General features: G+C 47.3%; 1 protein-coding gene across 2 annotated transcripts in view; it reads right to left on the minus strand.

Moving 5' to 3' along the window:
• LOC142397001 (myosin light chain kinase, smooth muscle-like) overlaps window positions 1-15,320 on the minus strand; it is a 124,058-nt gene that overhangs the window by 80,255 nt on the left and 28,483 nt on the right. For both annotated transcript variants that reach the window (XM_075480390.1, XM_075480389.1), the window contains exons 12-16: window positions 6,148-6,270; window positions 3,918-4,115; window positions 3,172-3,379; window positions 3,047-3,091; window positions 747-842 (exon numbers count right to left, since the gene is read on the minus strand). In XM_075480390.1, the coding sequence (XP_075336505.1) occupies window positions 747-842; window positions 3,047-3,091; window positions 3,172-3,379; window positions 3,918-4,115; window positions 6,148-6,270 (670 nt within the window). The remainder of the gene's footprint in view (window positions 1-746; window positions 843-3,046; window positions 3,092-3,171; window positions 3,380-3,917; window positions 4,116-6,147; window positions 6,271-15,320) is intronic.

A 15,320-nucleotide genomic window follows, 5' to 3' on the forward strand; every position in this document is an offset into this window, starting at 1 on the left:
TTGATGGATGAATAGATGAATAGATGAATGAATGAATGGATGGATGGATGGATGGATGGATGGATGGATGAATGGATGGATGGATGGATGGATGGATGGATGGATGGATGGATGGATGGATGGTGGGATGGATGGATGGATGGATGGATGGATGGATGGTGGGATGGATGGATGGATGGATGAATGAATGGATGGATGGATGAATGTATGGATGGATGGATGAATGGATGGATGAATGGTGACGGGTCTCCTTGTCTTCCCTCTCCCTGTCATTAGGGTTAAAATTAAAAACTAAAAAGTTGAACTAAAGTTAAATGTTTACAGGAAGTAAACAGGAAACAACAGAGGAAGTCATCGGCTCACATTCGGCTCGCCGCTGCCCCCTGCTGGTCACCTGAGAGATGCATCTCTAGCAGCTGATGCTTCCCTGAGGAAGTCTCCATTTCAGTTCAGACTGTGGAGCTCTGAACAGAACCACAGGTCCAGAACCACAGGTCCAAACCCAGAACCACAGGTCCAGAACCACAGGTCCAAATCCAGAACCACAGGTCCAGAACCACAGGTCCAAATCCAGAACCACAGGTCCAGAACCACAGGTCCAGAACCACAGGTCCAAATCCAGAACCACAGGTCCAGAACCACAGGTCCAAAACCGTATCGGCTGCAGCTCAGAGAGTTGATTCTCTGCAGAAACACGCCGCCTCACACTTTTACTGGGTCATAAGAACCGTTCTGGTCAGTCTCACCTGCCGTCACCTCCCGCTCCACCTCCTCTGGTGTCGGCGCCTCCTCCCTCAGTGACGGACAGACGGGCCACGGCGCTGCACTCCCCCACATCGTTCCTGACACACAGACAGCTGTTACAGAACTGCTACAGAACTGGTACAGAACTGGTACAGAACTGCTACTGAACTGCTACAGAACTGCTACAGAACTACTACAGAACTGTTACAGAACTGTTACAGAACTGGTACAGAACTGTTACAGAACTGCTACTGAACTGGTACAGAACTGGTACAGAACTGTTACAGAACTGCTACTGAACTGGTACAGAACTGGTACAGAACTGCTACTGAACTGCTACAGAACTACTACAGAACTGTTACAGAACTGTTACAGAACTGGTACAGAACTGTTACAGAACTGCTACTGAACTGGTACAGAACTGGTACAGAACTGTTACAGAACTGCTACAGAACTGTTACAGAACTACTACAGAACTGTTACAGAACTGCTACAGAACTGGTACAGAACTGTTACAGAACTACTACAGAACTGTTACAGAACTGTTACAGAACTACTACAGAACTGTTACAGAACTGCTACAGAACTGTTACAGAACTACTACAGAACTGTTACAGAACTGCTACAGAACTGTTACAGAACTGCTACAGAACTGGTACAGAACTGGTACAGAACTGTTACAGAACTGGTACAGAACTGCTACAGAACTGCTACAGAACTGCTACAGAACTGTTACAGAACTGGTACAGAACTGCTACAGAACTGTTACAGAACTGCTACAGAACTGGTACAGAACTGCTACAGAACTACTACAGAACTGTTACAGAACTGTTACAGAACTGCTACTGAACTGTTACAGAACTGTTACTGAACTGTTACTGAACTGCTACAGAACTACTACAGAACTGTTACAGAACTGTTACAGAACTGTTACAGAACTACTACAGAACTGTTACAGAACTGTTACAGAACTGCTACTGAACTGTTACAGAACTACTACAGAACTGGTACAGAACTGGTACAGAACTGTTACAGAACTGGTACAGAACTGTTACAGAACTGTTACAGAACTACTACAGAACTGTTACAGAACTGTTACAGAACTGCTACTGAACTGTTACAGAACTGTTACAGAACTGTTACTGAACTGGTACAGAACTGCTACTGAACTGTTACAGAACTACTACAGAACTGGTACAGAACTGTTACAGAACTGTTACAGAACTGCTACAGAACTGTTACAGAACTGGTACAGAACTGTTACAGAACTGTTACAGAACTGCTACAGAACTGATACAGAACTGTTACAGAACTGGTACAGAACTGCTACTGAACTGCTACAGAACTGGTACAGAACTGTTACAGAACTGTTACAGAACTACTACAGAACTGTTACAGAACTGCTACAGAACTGTTACAGAACTGCTACTGAACTGCTACAGAACTGTTACAGAACTGTTACAGAACTACTACAGAACTGCTACAGAACTGTTACAGAACTGGTACAGAACTGTTACAGAACTGGTACAGAACTGCTACTGAACTGCTACTGAACTGTTACAGAACTGCTACAGAACTGTTACAGAACTGGTACAGAACTGGTACAGAACTGGTACAGAACTGCTACTGAACTGCTACTGAACTGCTACAGAACTGGTACAGAACTGTTACAGAACTGTTACAGAACTGGTACAGAACTGCTACAGAACTGTTACAGAACTGTTACAGAACTGTTACAGAACTGTTACAGAACTACTACAGAACTGCTACAGAACTGTTACAGAACTGGTACAGAACTGGTACAGAACTGTTACAGAACTGGTACAGAACTGGTACAGAACTGGTACAGAACTGTTACAGAACTGCTACTGAACTGCTACTGAACTGGTACAGAACTGGTACAGAACTACTACAGAACTGTTACAGAACTGGTACAGAACTGGTACAGAACTGGTACAGAACTGTTACAGAACAGAAACTGGTTTTCCAGGAGTTTGAGAGTATAAATTCTATGAGTTACTATGACGATAATTCAGCTCAGCAGAAACCGGTCGGAGTCCAACTGAAGCTGGAAACAGTAAAAGGTCACATGACCTCAGGAGGACCCCCCTCCTCTCAGGTACCAGCAGACCATGAGGAGGGTCCTGCTGTGGGGGCTTTACGCCCCACCATGACCTCCATGATGGGAGGATTGAACATTAGCACCACTGGAGCACTCTGATGGGGGATTACGGTCGGGGGAGGGGTGGGATCATGGAGGATTCACAGTATCTGCTGGTGACCACAGTGTGAGTCCGGTTACCTCAGGCTGATCAGGTATTCTCCTGCGTGGCGCATCTTCACCCGTCTGAAGAAGAAGAGACAGCAGAGGAGGGTTCAGTCACATGTTCCCACCATGTTTTTGCTGCTTCCTGTGCGACGGCTGACCTGATGAGCAGCGAGACCACGTCCTCCTTCTGCAGCAGCTCGTAGTCTCCTCCGGAGCTCAGAGCTCCGTTCTGCTCGGCCCTGGTCCAGGTGTACCGGGGGAACGGGTCTCCGGCGATGGCGCAGGACAGGAGGACGTGTTGACCCAGGACGGCGCTCATCGGTTTGGGTTTGGTGATGAACCAGGGCTGGACGCCGTCCTGAGGCTCTGCCACAAACAGACAACCGAACGCACGACTCAAAGCGCAGTTTAAAAAGTGTTGATGGGACGCCTGAAAGTCTGGTCAAAGGTTCAGAACCTCAAAGCAGACCCCTCAGTATGGACCGAACCGTTCTAACGCCGACCAAAAAGTGTTGATGGGACGCCTGAAAGTCTGGTCAAAGGGTCAGAACCTCAAAGCAGACCCCTCAGTATGGACCGAACCGTTCTAACGCCGACCAAAAAGTGTTGATGGGACGCCTGAAAGTCTGGTCAAAGGTTCAGAACCTCAAAGCAGACCCCTCAGTATGGACCGAACCGTTCTAACGCCGACCAAAAAGTGTTGATGGGACGCCTGAAAGTTTGGTCAAAGGGTCAGAACCTCAAAGCAGACCCCTCAGTATGGACCGAAGGTTCCCCCGGAGCGGACCGGGGGGTGAAACCCACCTGAGATAAACAGCACATCATGCGTCTCCGGTTTGGTTCGGTCTGATTGGACCCCTGATGGTTCACATTGGAAAGTGTTTCTGAGGTGAATGCAGCGTACCTTCCACAGTGAGCCGGGCCTGGGTCCGGTCCTCCCCGCACCGGTTCCAGGCCCGGCAGCTGTAGGTCCCGGTGTCCTCGGGGAAAACCTCCTGGATCAGCAGAGTGCAGCGGTTCTCCTCCCTGAGGAGGTGGAAGTCCTCGGACTCCGTCACCTCCTGGCTGTTGTGGAGCCACGTCACCTGAGGAGGGGGATGGCCTGAAGCCCACAGCAGCTCCATCAGAGAACATCACAGGGCTCCACCCTCAGCTGAGGGCAGCACCATCAGAGAACATCAGAGAATATCACAGGGCTCCACCCTCAGCTGAGGGCAGCTCCATCAGAGAACATCACAGGGCTCCACCCTCAGCTGAGGGCAGCTCCATCAGAGAACATCAGAGAACATCACAGGGCTCCACCCTCAGCTGAGGGCAGCACCATCAGAGAACATCAGAGAACATCACAGGGCTCCACCCTCAGCTGAGGGCAGCTCCATCAGAGAACATCAGAGAACATCACAGGGCTCCACCCTCAGCTGAGGGCAGCTCCATCAGAGAACATCACAGGGCTCCACCCTCAGCTGAGGGCAGCTCCATCAGAGAACATCACAGGGCTCCACCCTCAGCTGATAAAGCATTGTTTGCTAGCATCTGCTGCTAGCTTACAGCTACGTGCTAAACTATATCAAAAGGGCGTAAAAAGGATCTTCTAAATGCGTGTATTTGAACTAAAGTGTCTTAGTGTGTTATACCACAGCTGGTGACTACATGTTGGCTCCACTCCTGAAACTCTGAGGCATCACAAGTCTCTTTAGATGATAATAATTCCAACATTAAAGAGATATTTAAAAATCTTTATCCAGTCAGGTTTTAATGAATCACTCCCCAGCTCCACCTTTTATTCCAAATAGGAGACAACCACAAATTAAAAGCTAATTCAAACTAACTTTTATCTGAATATCTTTCCACCAGTGGTTTAAATTCTGAGTAGTTCTGCTGTAGAAGAAGAGCAACGTGTAAACAGGAAGCAGAAACACATGAAGAAGAGCAACGTGTAAACAGGAAGCAGAAACACATGAAGAAGAGCAACGTATAAACAGGAAGTAGAAACACATGAAGAAGAGCAACGTGACCACAGGAAGTAGAAACACATGAAGAAGAGCAACGTGTAAACAGGAAGTAGAAACACATGAAGAAGAGCAACGTGACCATAGGAAGTAGAAACACATGAAGAAGAGCAACGTGACCACAGGAAGTAGAAACACATGAAGAAGAGCAACGTGTAAACAGGAAGCAGAAACACATGAAGAAGAGCAACGTGTAAACAGGAAGTAGAAACACATGAAGAAGAGCAACGTGACCACAGGAAGTAGAAACACATGAAGAAGAGCAACGTGACCACAGGAAGTAGAAACACATGTAGAAGAGCAACGTGTAAACAGGAAGCAGAAACACATGAAGAAGAGCAACGTGTAAACAGGAAGCAGAAACACATGAAGAAGAGCAACGTGTAAACAGGAAGCAGAAACACATGAAGAAGAGCAACGTGACCACAGGAAGTAGAAACACATGAATAAGAGCAACGTGACCACAGGAAGTAGAAACACATGAAGAAGAGCAACGTATAAACAGGAAGTAGAAACACATGAAGAAGAGCAACGTGTAAACAGGAAGCAGAAACACATGAAGAAGAGCAACGTGTAAACAGGAAGCAGAAACACATGAAGAAGAGCAACGTATAAACAGGAAGTAGAAACACATGAAGAAGAGCAACCACCAGTGGTTTAAATTCTGAGTAGTTCTGCTGTAGTTTCTCTCCCAGTTATTGTGCTGCAGATTCAAACAACAACTTTTCTTTGACGGGAGAATTCTGATGTTAAACGACTGCATGAATCTGCACATTTGTGCAGTTTTTTCTCCTCTGGAGAATCCCAGTTCCTCTCAGCCTGACACGAGCACGTTAAACCCATGCAGATATTCCCATAAAGGTCCTTTGTTGTGTGTTTAAATCAGAGTGCTGCAGAAGCAGCACACAGGATGTGATCGTTTAAAGCAGAAAGCTGCAGATCTGAGCAGCTTATATGGAGAAAACCCTGCGTGGAAAATCATTATGTAACACTCACACACACACACACACACACAGAGGAAATGAAGAGGCAGGACCGTCCAGAGTAAATCTGTCCTCATCCCATCTCTGCCATCTCCCTGGAGATCGGACAGGAAATACCACAGAGCACACGGCGAGGTCGTACCGCTCAGCTCCACCGTCATGGCGACGCTGCTGCCGTCCATCACCTTCAGGTCGCTCAGTCTGCTGATGAAGCGCGGGGCCTCGCCCTCCGCCCTGACCTCCGTCCTCTGAACCTGCGGCTGGCCTGCAGAAACACATGAAGAAGAGCAACGTGTAAACAGGAAGCAGAAACACATGAAGAAGAGCAACGTGTAAACAGGAAGTAGAAACACATGAAGAAGAGCAACGCGTAAACAGGAAGCAGAAACGCATGAAGAAGAGCAACGTGTAAACAGGAAGTAGAAACACATGAAGAAGAGCAACGTGTAAACAGGAAGTAGAAACACATGAAGAAGAGCAACGCGTAAACAGGAAGCAGAAACGCATGAAGAAGAGCAACGTGTAAACAGGAAGTAGAAACACATGAAGAAGAGCAACGTGTAAACAGGAAGCAGAAACACATGAAGAAGAGCAACGTGACCACAGGAAGTAGAAACACATGAAGAAGAGCAACGTGTAAACAGGAAGTAGAAACACATGAAGAAGAGCAACGTGTAAACAGGAAGCAGAAACACATGAAGAAGAGCAACGTGTAAACAGGAAGCAGAAACACATGAAGAAGAGCAACGTGTAAACAGGAAGCAGAAACACATGAAGAAGAGCAACGTATAAACAGGAAGTAGAAACACATGAAGAAGAGCAACGTGACCACAGGAAGTAGAAACACATGAAGAAGAGCAACGTGTAAACAGGAAGTAGAAACACATGAAGAAGAGCAACGTGACCATAGGAAGTAGAAACACATGAAGAAGAGCAACGTGACCACAGGAAGTAGAAACACATGAAGAAGAGCAACGTGTAAACAGGAAGCAGAAACACATGAAGAAGAGCAACGTGTAAACAGGAAGCAGAAACACATGAAGAAGAGCAACGTGTAAACAGGAAGCAGAAACACATGAAGAAGAGCAACGTGACCACAGGAAGCAGAAACACATGAAGAAGAGCAACGTGACCACAGGAAGTAGAAACACATGAAGAAGAGCAACGTGACCACAGGAAGTAGAAACACATGAAGAAGAGCAACGTGTAAACAGGAAGCAGAAACACATGAAGAAAGCAACGTGTAAACAGGAAGTAGAAACACATGAAGAAGAGCAACGTATAAACAGGAAGTAGAAACACATGAAGAAGAGCAACGTGTAAACAGGAAGCAAACACATGAAGAAGAGCAACGTGTAAACAGGAAGCAGAAACACATGAAGAAGAGCAACGTATAAACAGGAAGTAGAAACACATGAAGAAGAGCAACGTGTAAACAGGAAGTAGAAACACATGAAGAAGAGCAACGCGTAAACAGGAAGCAGAAACGCATGAAGAAGAGCAACGTGTAAACAGGAAGTAGAAACACATGAAGAAGAGCAACGTGTAAACAGGAAGCAGAAACACATGAAGAAGAGCAACGTGACCACAGGAAGTAGAAACACATGAAGAAGAGCAACGTGTAAACAGGAAGTAGAAACACATGAAGAAGAGCAACGTGTAAACAGGAAGCAGAAACACATGAAGAAGAGCAACGTGTAAACAGGAAGCAGAAACACATGAAGAAGAGCAACGTGTAAACAGGAAGCAGAAACACATGAAGAAGAGCAACGTATAAACAGGAAGTAGAAACACATGTAGAAGAGCAACGTGACCACAGGAAGTAGAAACACATGAAGAAGAGCAACGTGTAAACAGGAAGTAGAAACACATGAAGAAGAGCAACGTGACCATAGGAAGTAGAAACACATGAAGAAGAGCAACGTGACCACAGGAAGTAGAAACACATGAAGAAGAGCAACGTGTAAACAGGAAGCAGAAACACATGAAGAAGAGCAACGTGTAAACAGGAAGTAGAAACACATGAAGAAGAGCAACGTGACCACAGGAAGTAGAAACACATGAAGAAGAGCAACGTGACCACAGGAAGTAGAAACACATGTAGAAGAGCAACGTGTAAACAGGAAGCAGAAACACATGAAGAAGAGCAACGTGTAAACAGGAAGCAGAAACACATGAAGAAGAGCAACGTGTAAACAGGAAGCAGAAACACATGAAGAAGAGCAACGTGACCACAGGACGTAGAAACACATGAAGAAGAGCAACGTGACCACAGGAAGTAGAAACACATGAAGAAGAGCAACGTGACCACAGGAAGTAGAAACACATGAAGAAGAGCAACGTGTAAACAGGAAGCAGAAACACATGAAGAAAGCAACGTGTAAACAGGAAGTAGAAACACATGAAGAAGAGAAACGTGACCACAGGAAGTAGAAACACATGAAGAAGAGCAACGTGACCACAGGAAGTAGAAACACATGAAGAAGAGCAACGTGACCACAGGAAGTAGAAACACGAAGAAGAGCAACGTGTAAACAGGAAGTAGAAACACATGAAGAAGAGCAACGTGACCACAGGAAGTAGAAACACATGAAGAAGAGCAACGTGACCACAGGAAGCAGAAACACATGAAGAAGAGCAACGTGACCACAGGAAGCAGAAACACATGAAGAAGAGCAACGTGACCACAGGAAGCAGAAACACATGAAGAAGAGCAACGTGACCACAGGAAGCAGAAACACATGAAGAAGAGCAACGTGACCACAGGAAGCAGAAACACATGAAGAAGAGCAACGTGACCACAGGAAGCAGAAACACATGAAGAAGAGCAACGTGACCACAGGAAGCAGAAACACATGAAGAAGAGCAACGTGACCACAGGAAGCAGAAACACATGAAGAAGAGCAACGTGACCACAGGAAGTAGAAACACATGAAGAAGAGCAACGTGACCACAGGAAGCAGAAACACATGAAGAAGAGCAACGTGACCACAGGAAGCAGAAACACATGAAGAAGAGCAACGTGACCACAGGAAGCAGAAACACATGAAGAAGAGCAACGTGACCACAGGAAGCAGAAACACATGAAGAAGAGCAACGTGACCACAGGAAGCAGAAACACATGAAGAAGAGCAACGTGACCACAGGAAGTAGAAACACATGAAGAAGAGCAACGTGTAAACAGGAAGTATAAACACATGAAGAAGAGCAACGTGACCACAGGAAGCAGAAACACATGAAGAAGAGCAACGTGTAAACAGGAAGCAGAAACACATGAAGAAGAGCAACGTGACCACAGGAAGTATAAACACATGAAGAAGAGCAACGTGTAAACAGGAAGCAGAAACACATGAAGAAGAGCAACGTGACCACAGGAAGCAGAAACACATGAAGAAGAGCAACGTGACCACAGGAAGCAGAAACACATGAAGAAGAGCAACGTGACCACAGGAAGTATAAACACATGAAGAAGAGCAACGTGACCACAGGAAGCAGAAACACATGAAGCTGAGCAACGTGACCACAGGAAGCAGAAACACATGAAGAAGAGCAACGTGACCACAGGAAGCAGAAACACATGAAGAAGAGCAACGTGACCACAGGAAGCAGAAACACATGAAGAAGAGCAACGTGACCACAGGAAGCAGAAACACATGAAGAAGAGCAACGTGACCACAGGAAGCAGAAACACATGAAGAAGAGCAACGTGACCACAGGAAGCAGAAACACATGAAGAAGAGCAACGTGACCACAGGAAGCAGAAACACATGAAGAAGAGCAACGTGACCACAGGAAGCAGAAACACATGAAGAAGAGCAACGTGACCACAGGAAGCAGAAACACATGAAGAAGAGCAACGTGACCACAGGAAGCAGAAACACATGAAGAAGAGCAACGTGACCACAGGAAGCAGAAACACATGAAGAAGAGCAACGTGACCACAGGAAGTAGAAACACATGAAGAAGAGCAACGTGTAAACAGGAAGTATAAACACATGAAGAAGAGCAACGTGACCACAGGAAGCAGAAACACATGAAGAAGAGCAACGTGTAAACAGGAAGCAGAAACACATGAAGAAGAGCAACGTGACCACAGGAAGTATAAACACATGAAGAAGAGCAACGTGTAAACAGGAAGCAGAAACACATGAAGAAGAGCAACGTGACCACAGGAAGCAGAAACACATGAAGAAGAGCAACGTGACCACAGGAAGCAGAAACACATGAAGAAGAGCAACGTGACCACAGGAAGTATAAACACATGAAGAAGAGCAACGTGACCACAGGAAGCAGAAACACATGAAGCTGAGCAACGTGACCACAGGAAGCAGAAACACATGAAGAAGAGCAACGTGTCCACAGGAAGCAGAAACACATGAAGAAGAGCAACGTGACCACAGGAAGCAGAAACACATGAAGAAGAGCAACGTGTCCACAGGAAGTAGAAACACATGAAGAAGAGCAACGTGACCACAGGAAGCAGAAACACATGAAGAAGAGCAACGTGACCACAGGAAGCAGAAACACATGAAGAAGAGCAACGTGACCACAGGAAGCAGAAACACATGAAGAAGAGCAACGTGACCACAGGAAGCAGAAACACATGAAGAAGAGCAACGTGACCACAGGAAGCAGAAACACATGAAGAAGAGCAACGTGACCACAGGAAGCAGAAACACATGAAGAAGAGCAACGTGACCACAGGAAGCAGAAACACATGAAGAAGAGCAACGTGACCACAGGAAGCAGAAACACATGAAGAAGAGCAACGTGACCACAGGAAGTAGAAACACATGAAGAAGAGCAACGTGTAAACAGGAAGTATAAACACATGAAGAAGAGCAACGTGACCACAGGAAGCAGAAACACATGAAGAAGAGCAACGTGTAAACAGGAAGCAGAAACACATGAAGAAGAGCAACGTGACCACAGGAAGTATAAACACATGAAGAAGAGCAACGTGTAAACAGGAAGCAGAAACACATGAAGAAGAGCAACGTGACCACAGGAAGCAGAAACACATGAAGAAGAGCAACGTGACCACAGGAAGCAGAAACACATGAAGAAGAGCAACGTGACCACAGGAAGTATAAACACATGAAGAAGAGCAACGTGACCACAGGAAGCAGAAACACATGAAGCTGAGCAACGTGACCACAGGAAGCAGAAACACATGAAGAAGAGCAACGTGACCACAGGAAGCAGAAACACATGAAGAAGAGCAACGTGTCCACAGGAAGTAGAAACACATGAAGAAGAGCAACGTGACCACAGGAAGCAGAAACACATGAAGAAGAGCAACGTGTCCACAGGAAGTAGAAACACATGAAGAAGAGCAACGTGACCACAGGAAGCAGAAACACATGAAGAAGAGCAACGTGACCACAGGAAGCAGAAACACATGAAGAAGAGCAACGTGACCACAGGAAGCAGAAACACATGAAGAAGAGCAACGTGACCACAGGAAGCAGAAACACATGAAGAAGAGCAACGTGACCACAGGAAGCAGAAACACATGAAGAAGAGCAACGTGTAAACAGGAAGCAGAAACACATGAAGAAGAGCAACGCGTAAACAGGAAGTATAAACACATGAAGAAGAGCAACGTGACCACAGGAAGCAGAAACACATGAAGAAGAGCAACGTGTAAACAGGAAGCAGAAACACATGAAGAAGAGCAACGTGACCACAGGAAGTATAAACACATGAAGAAGAGCAACGTGACCACAGGAAGCAGAAACACATGAAGAAGAGCAACGTGACCACAGGAAGCAGAAACACATGAAGAAGAGCAACGTGACCACAGGAAGCAGAAACACATGAAGAAGAGAAACGTGACCACAGGAAGCAGAAACACATGAAGAAGAGCAACGTGTAAACAGGAAGCAGAAACACATGAAGAAGAGCAACGTGACCACAGGAAGTATAAACACATGAAGAAGAGCAACGTGTCCTTTCTGATAAAGCTTATAGTTAGGGATGGCTCAGGTGATCCTGAAACATCCCATAGTTAAGCTGCTATAGGCCCAGACTGCTGGGGGGCCTCATCTGTCACACCTTTCCTCACTTTACTCTCTTTTTCCCCCGTTTAATTTCTCAAATGATATTTCTGGTTCTGATGACCACCCTTCCTGGTTCTGGTTCTGATGGCCCGCTCAGGACGGGGGATTGGACTGAAGACAAGTTTCAGTGCAACCTGTTGGTTTCCTTAGCTTGGAAATTGTTTTTGAATTGGCTCTATATGAATGAATTGGATTATTTTATAAATAATTATGATTACAATGAATTGAATTCCATTTGGCTTGAATTGAACTTTATTATCTAAGTGCCTTGAGATGACATTTGTTGTATTTGGCGCTTCTGAGAGCAGAGGAGAGAGTCTGGGACCATCACTTCCTTTAAAGGAGTCTGACACACAGGAAATGTTTCATGGACTGTGGGCTGAGTGTGTGTGAGCACACATGAACATACGTGTGCACGTGACAGGCTGAGTGTTTGGTTCTGTGTACATATCAGACATTCCACAGAGCACACACACCAGAAGAAAGAAGAAACGAGGAAACTGCGTCTCCATGAGAAAATAAAACCATTTTACAGCCGGTTCAAAAGAGTCGGGACGCTGAGTAAAGTGTTCATAAATGTTTATTCCATCTTTACTCCTTCATCTGCATCTGTCCCAGCAGCTTCGTAGTAGAAGAGTCCGGCTGCTGCTCTGACCTGCTGCAGTCCAGATCTGAGAACATCTAACATGCAAAGAGCCAGGAGTGGGACAGCATTCGTCTCCCAGAGGTCCAGCAGCTGGTGTCCTCAGTTCCAGATGTTCACAGATGTTGTTAAAAGAAGAGGGGATGCTGCACAGTGGGAAACAGGGACCCGTCCCAACACTTATGAGACGTGTTGCTGCATCAGACTCAAGATGAACTCAGATTTTTCATTAAATGATAAAACGTCCCAACGTTGGGGTTGAAGTTCTGACCCGGTTCTGACCCGGTTCTGACCCGGTTCTGATCCGGTTCTGACCCTGCTGCTGCAGGATGCTCATTTACACACGGCGCCACCTGGTGTTACTGATGTCAGAGCACCTGGCAGAAGGAGAAGGATTCAGAGTCTGATAGATCAAAGGTCAGAGGTCAGAGCAAAGTCAGGGAAGTGTCCACGTCTGATGGGGTCATAAACTGGTTTCTCATCTCTGTGTGGACTTGTGTAAATGTGACGTAGATCCACTTTAAAGACTAACAGCTACATTTCAGAGTATTTACATGCAGCTCCTCCACCTGAAGAACCAGAACCCATCAGCTGGAGCAGCAGGACTCTGTGGATCAGAATGTGGTGAACCTCACATCATGTTGCTGGTATCAGTCGGCTCTCATCATGTGTTTGCCCCCCCCCCCACAGATTTGGGTCCCTTTATGACACTGAACCTCTGAGTTGGTGACAGTCCAACTTTCCAACTCCTCCAGGTTTAATTCGTCTTCTGTTTCCCACAGTGAACTCTAACAGACTGAAGGTTCCTCTCAGAAACTCGTCTTCCACACATGGACATCAGCTGGTGGGCTCAGGGGGTCCGGAGGGTCCGTCTGTGGGAACCTGCTGATGTATGAGTGGCCCGGCCGGGGATTTCCATCTGAAGGCGCAGAATTTACCCCGGGGAAAGCTGCCATCAAGTGGCAGGACGGAGCTGTGAGCTTCTGCAGGAGGAGTCTCCCCGCGGCGGCCTGATGGACTCCCTGTGCATGCCCATGTTGGGTCTGTGTGTTCCTGTGTGTGCGCTGGCTGCTGCAGCATGTTTTGTCTTTATATGGCTTCCAGCTCTGCTGCTCGGCCCGTCGGGCTTCACTGTAAAACCTGTAAAACTGTAAAAACTGTAAAACTGTAAAACCTGTAAAACTGTAAAACTGTAAAAACTGTAAAACTGTAAAACCTGTAAAACTGTAAAAACTGTAAAACCTGTAAAACCGTTGCTTCAACTCGTAAAATCTTTTTTACCCAAGTAAAAAAGCGACTCTGAGAAGTCCAACGCCGTTTCCTGAAAATTCACAAATGAACCGGGTAAACAGACCCCGGGTAAACTGACCCCGGGTAAACTGACCCCGGGTAATCTGACCCCCGGGTAAACAGACCCCGGGTTAACAGACCCCGGGTAAACTGACCCCGGGTAATCTGACCCCCGGGTAAACAGACCCCCGGGTAAACTGACCCCCGGGTAAACTGACCCCGGGTAAACAGACCCCGGGTAAACAGACCCCGGGTAAACTGACCCCGGGTAAACTGACCCCCGGGTAAACAGACCCCGGGTTAACAGACCCCGGGTAAACTGACCCCCGGGTAAACAGACCCCGGGTTAACAGACCCCGGGTAAACAGACCCCCGGGTAAACTGACCCCGGGTTAACAGACCCCGGGTAAACTGACCCCGGGTAAACTGACCCCCGGGTAAACAGACCCCGGGTTAACAGACCCCGGGTAAACTGACCCCCGGGTAAACAGACCCCGGGTTAACAGACCCCAGGTAAACTGACCCCCGGGTAAACAGACCCGGGTTAACTGACCCCCGGGTTAACAGACCCCGGGTTAACAGACCCCCGGGTAAACAGACCCCGGGTTAACTGACCCCGGGTTAAAAGACCCCGGGTAAACAGACCCCGGGTTAACAGACCCCCGGGTAAACAGACCCCGGGTTAACTGACCCCCGGGTAAACAGACCCCGGGTTAACAGACCGCGGGTAAACAGACCCCCGGGTAAACAGACCCCGGGTAAACTGACCCCCGGGTAAACAGACCCCGGGTAAACTGACCCCCGGGTAAACAGACCCCGGGTTAACAGACCCCCGGGTTAACAGACCCCAGGTAAACTGACCCCCGGGTAAACAGACCCCGGGTTAACAGACCGCGGGTAAACAGACCCCCGGGTTAACAGACCCCAGGTAAACTGACCCCCGGGTAAACAGACCCCGGGTAAACAGACCCCGGGTAAACAGACCCCGGGTAAACAGACCCCGGGTAAACAGACCCCCGGGTTAACAGACCCCCGGGTTAACAGACCCCGGGTAAACTGACCCCCGGGTAAACAGACCCCGGGTAAACTGACCCCCGGGTAAACAGACCCCGGGTTAACAGACCGCGGGTTAACAGACCCCAGGTAAACTGACCCCCGGGTAAACAGACCCCGGGTAAACTGACCCCCGGGTAAACAGACCCCGGGTAAACTGACCCCGGGTAAACTGACCCCCGGGTAAACAGACCCCGGGTAAACAGACCCCGGGTTAACAGACCCCCGGGTTAACAGACCCCCGGGTAAACAGACCCCGGGTAAACA

This window comes from Odontesthes bonariensis, chromosome 12 (assembly GCF_027942865.1).
Source record: "Odontesthes bonariensis isolate fOdoBon6 chromosome 12, fOdoBon6.hap1, whole genome shotgun sequence".
NCBI lineage: Eukaryota > Metazoa > Chordata > Actinopteri > Atheriniformes > Atherinopsidae > Odontesthes > Odontesthes bonariensis.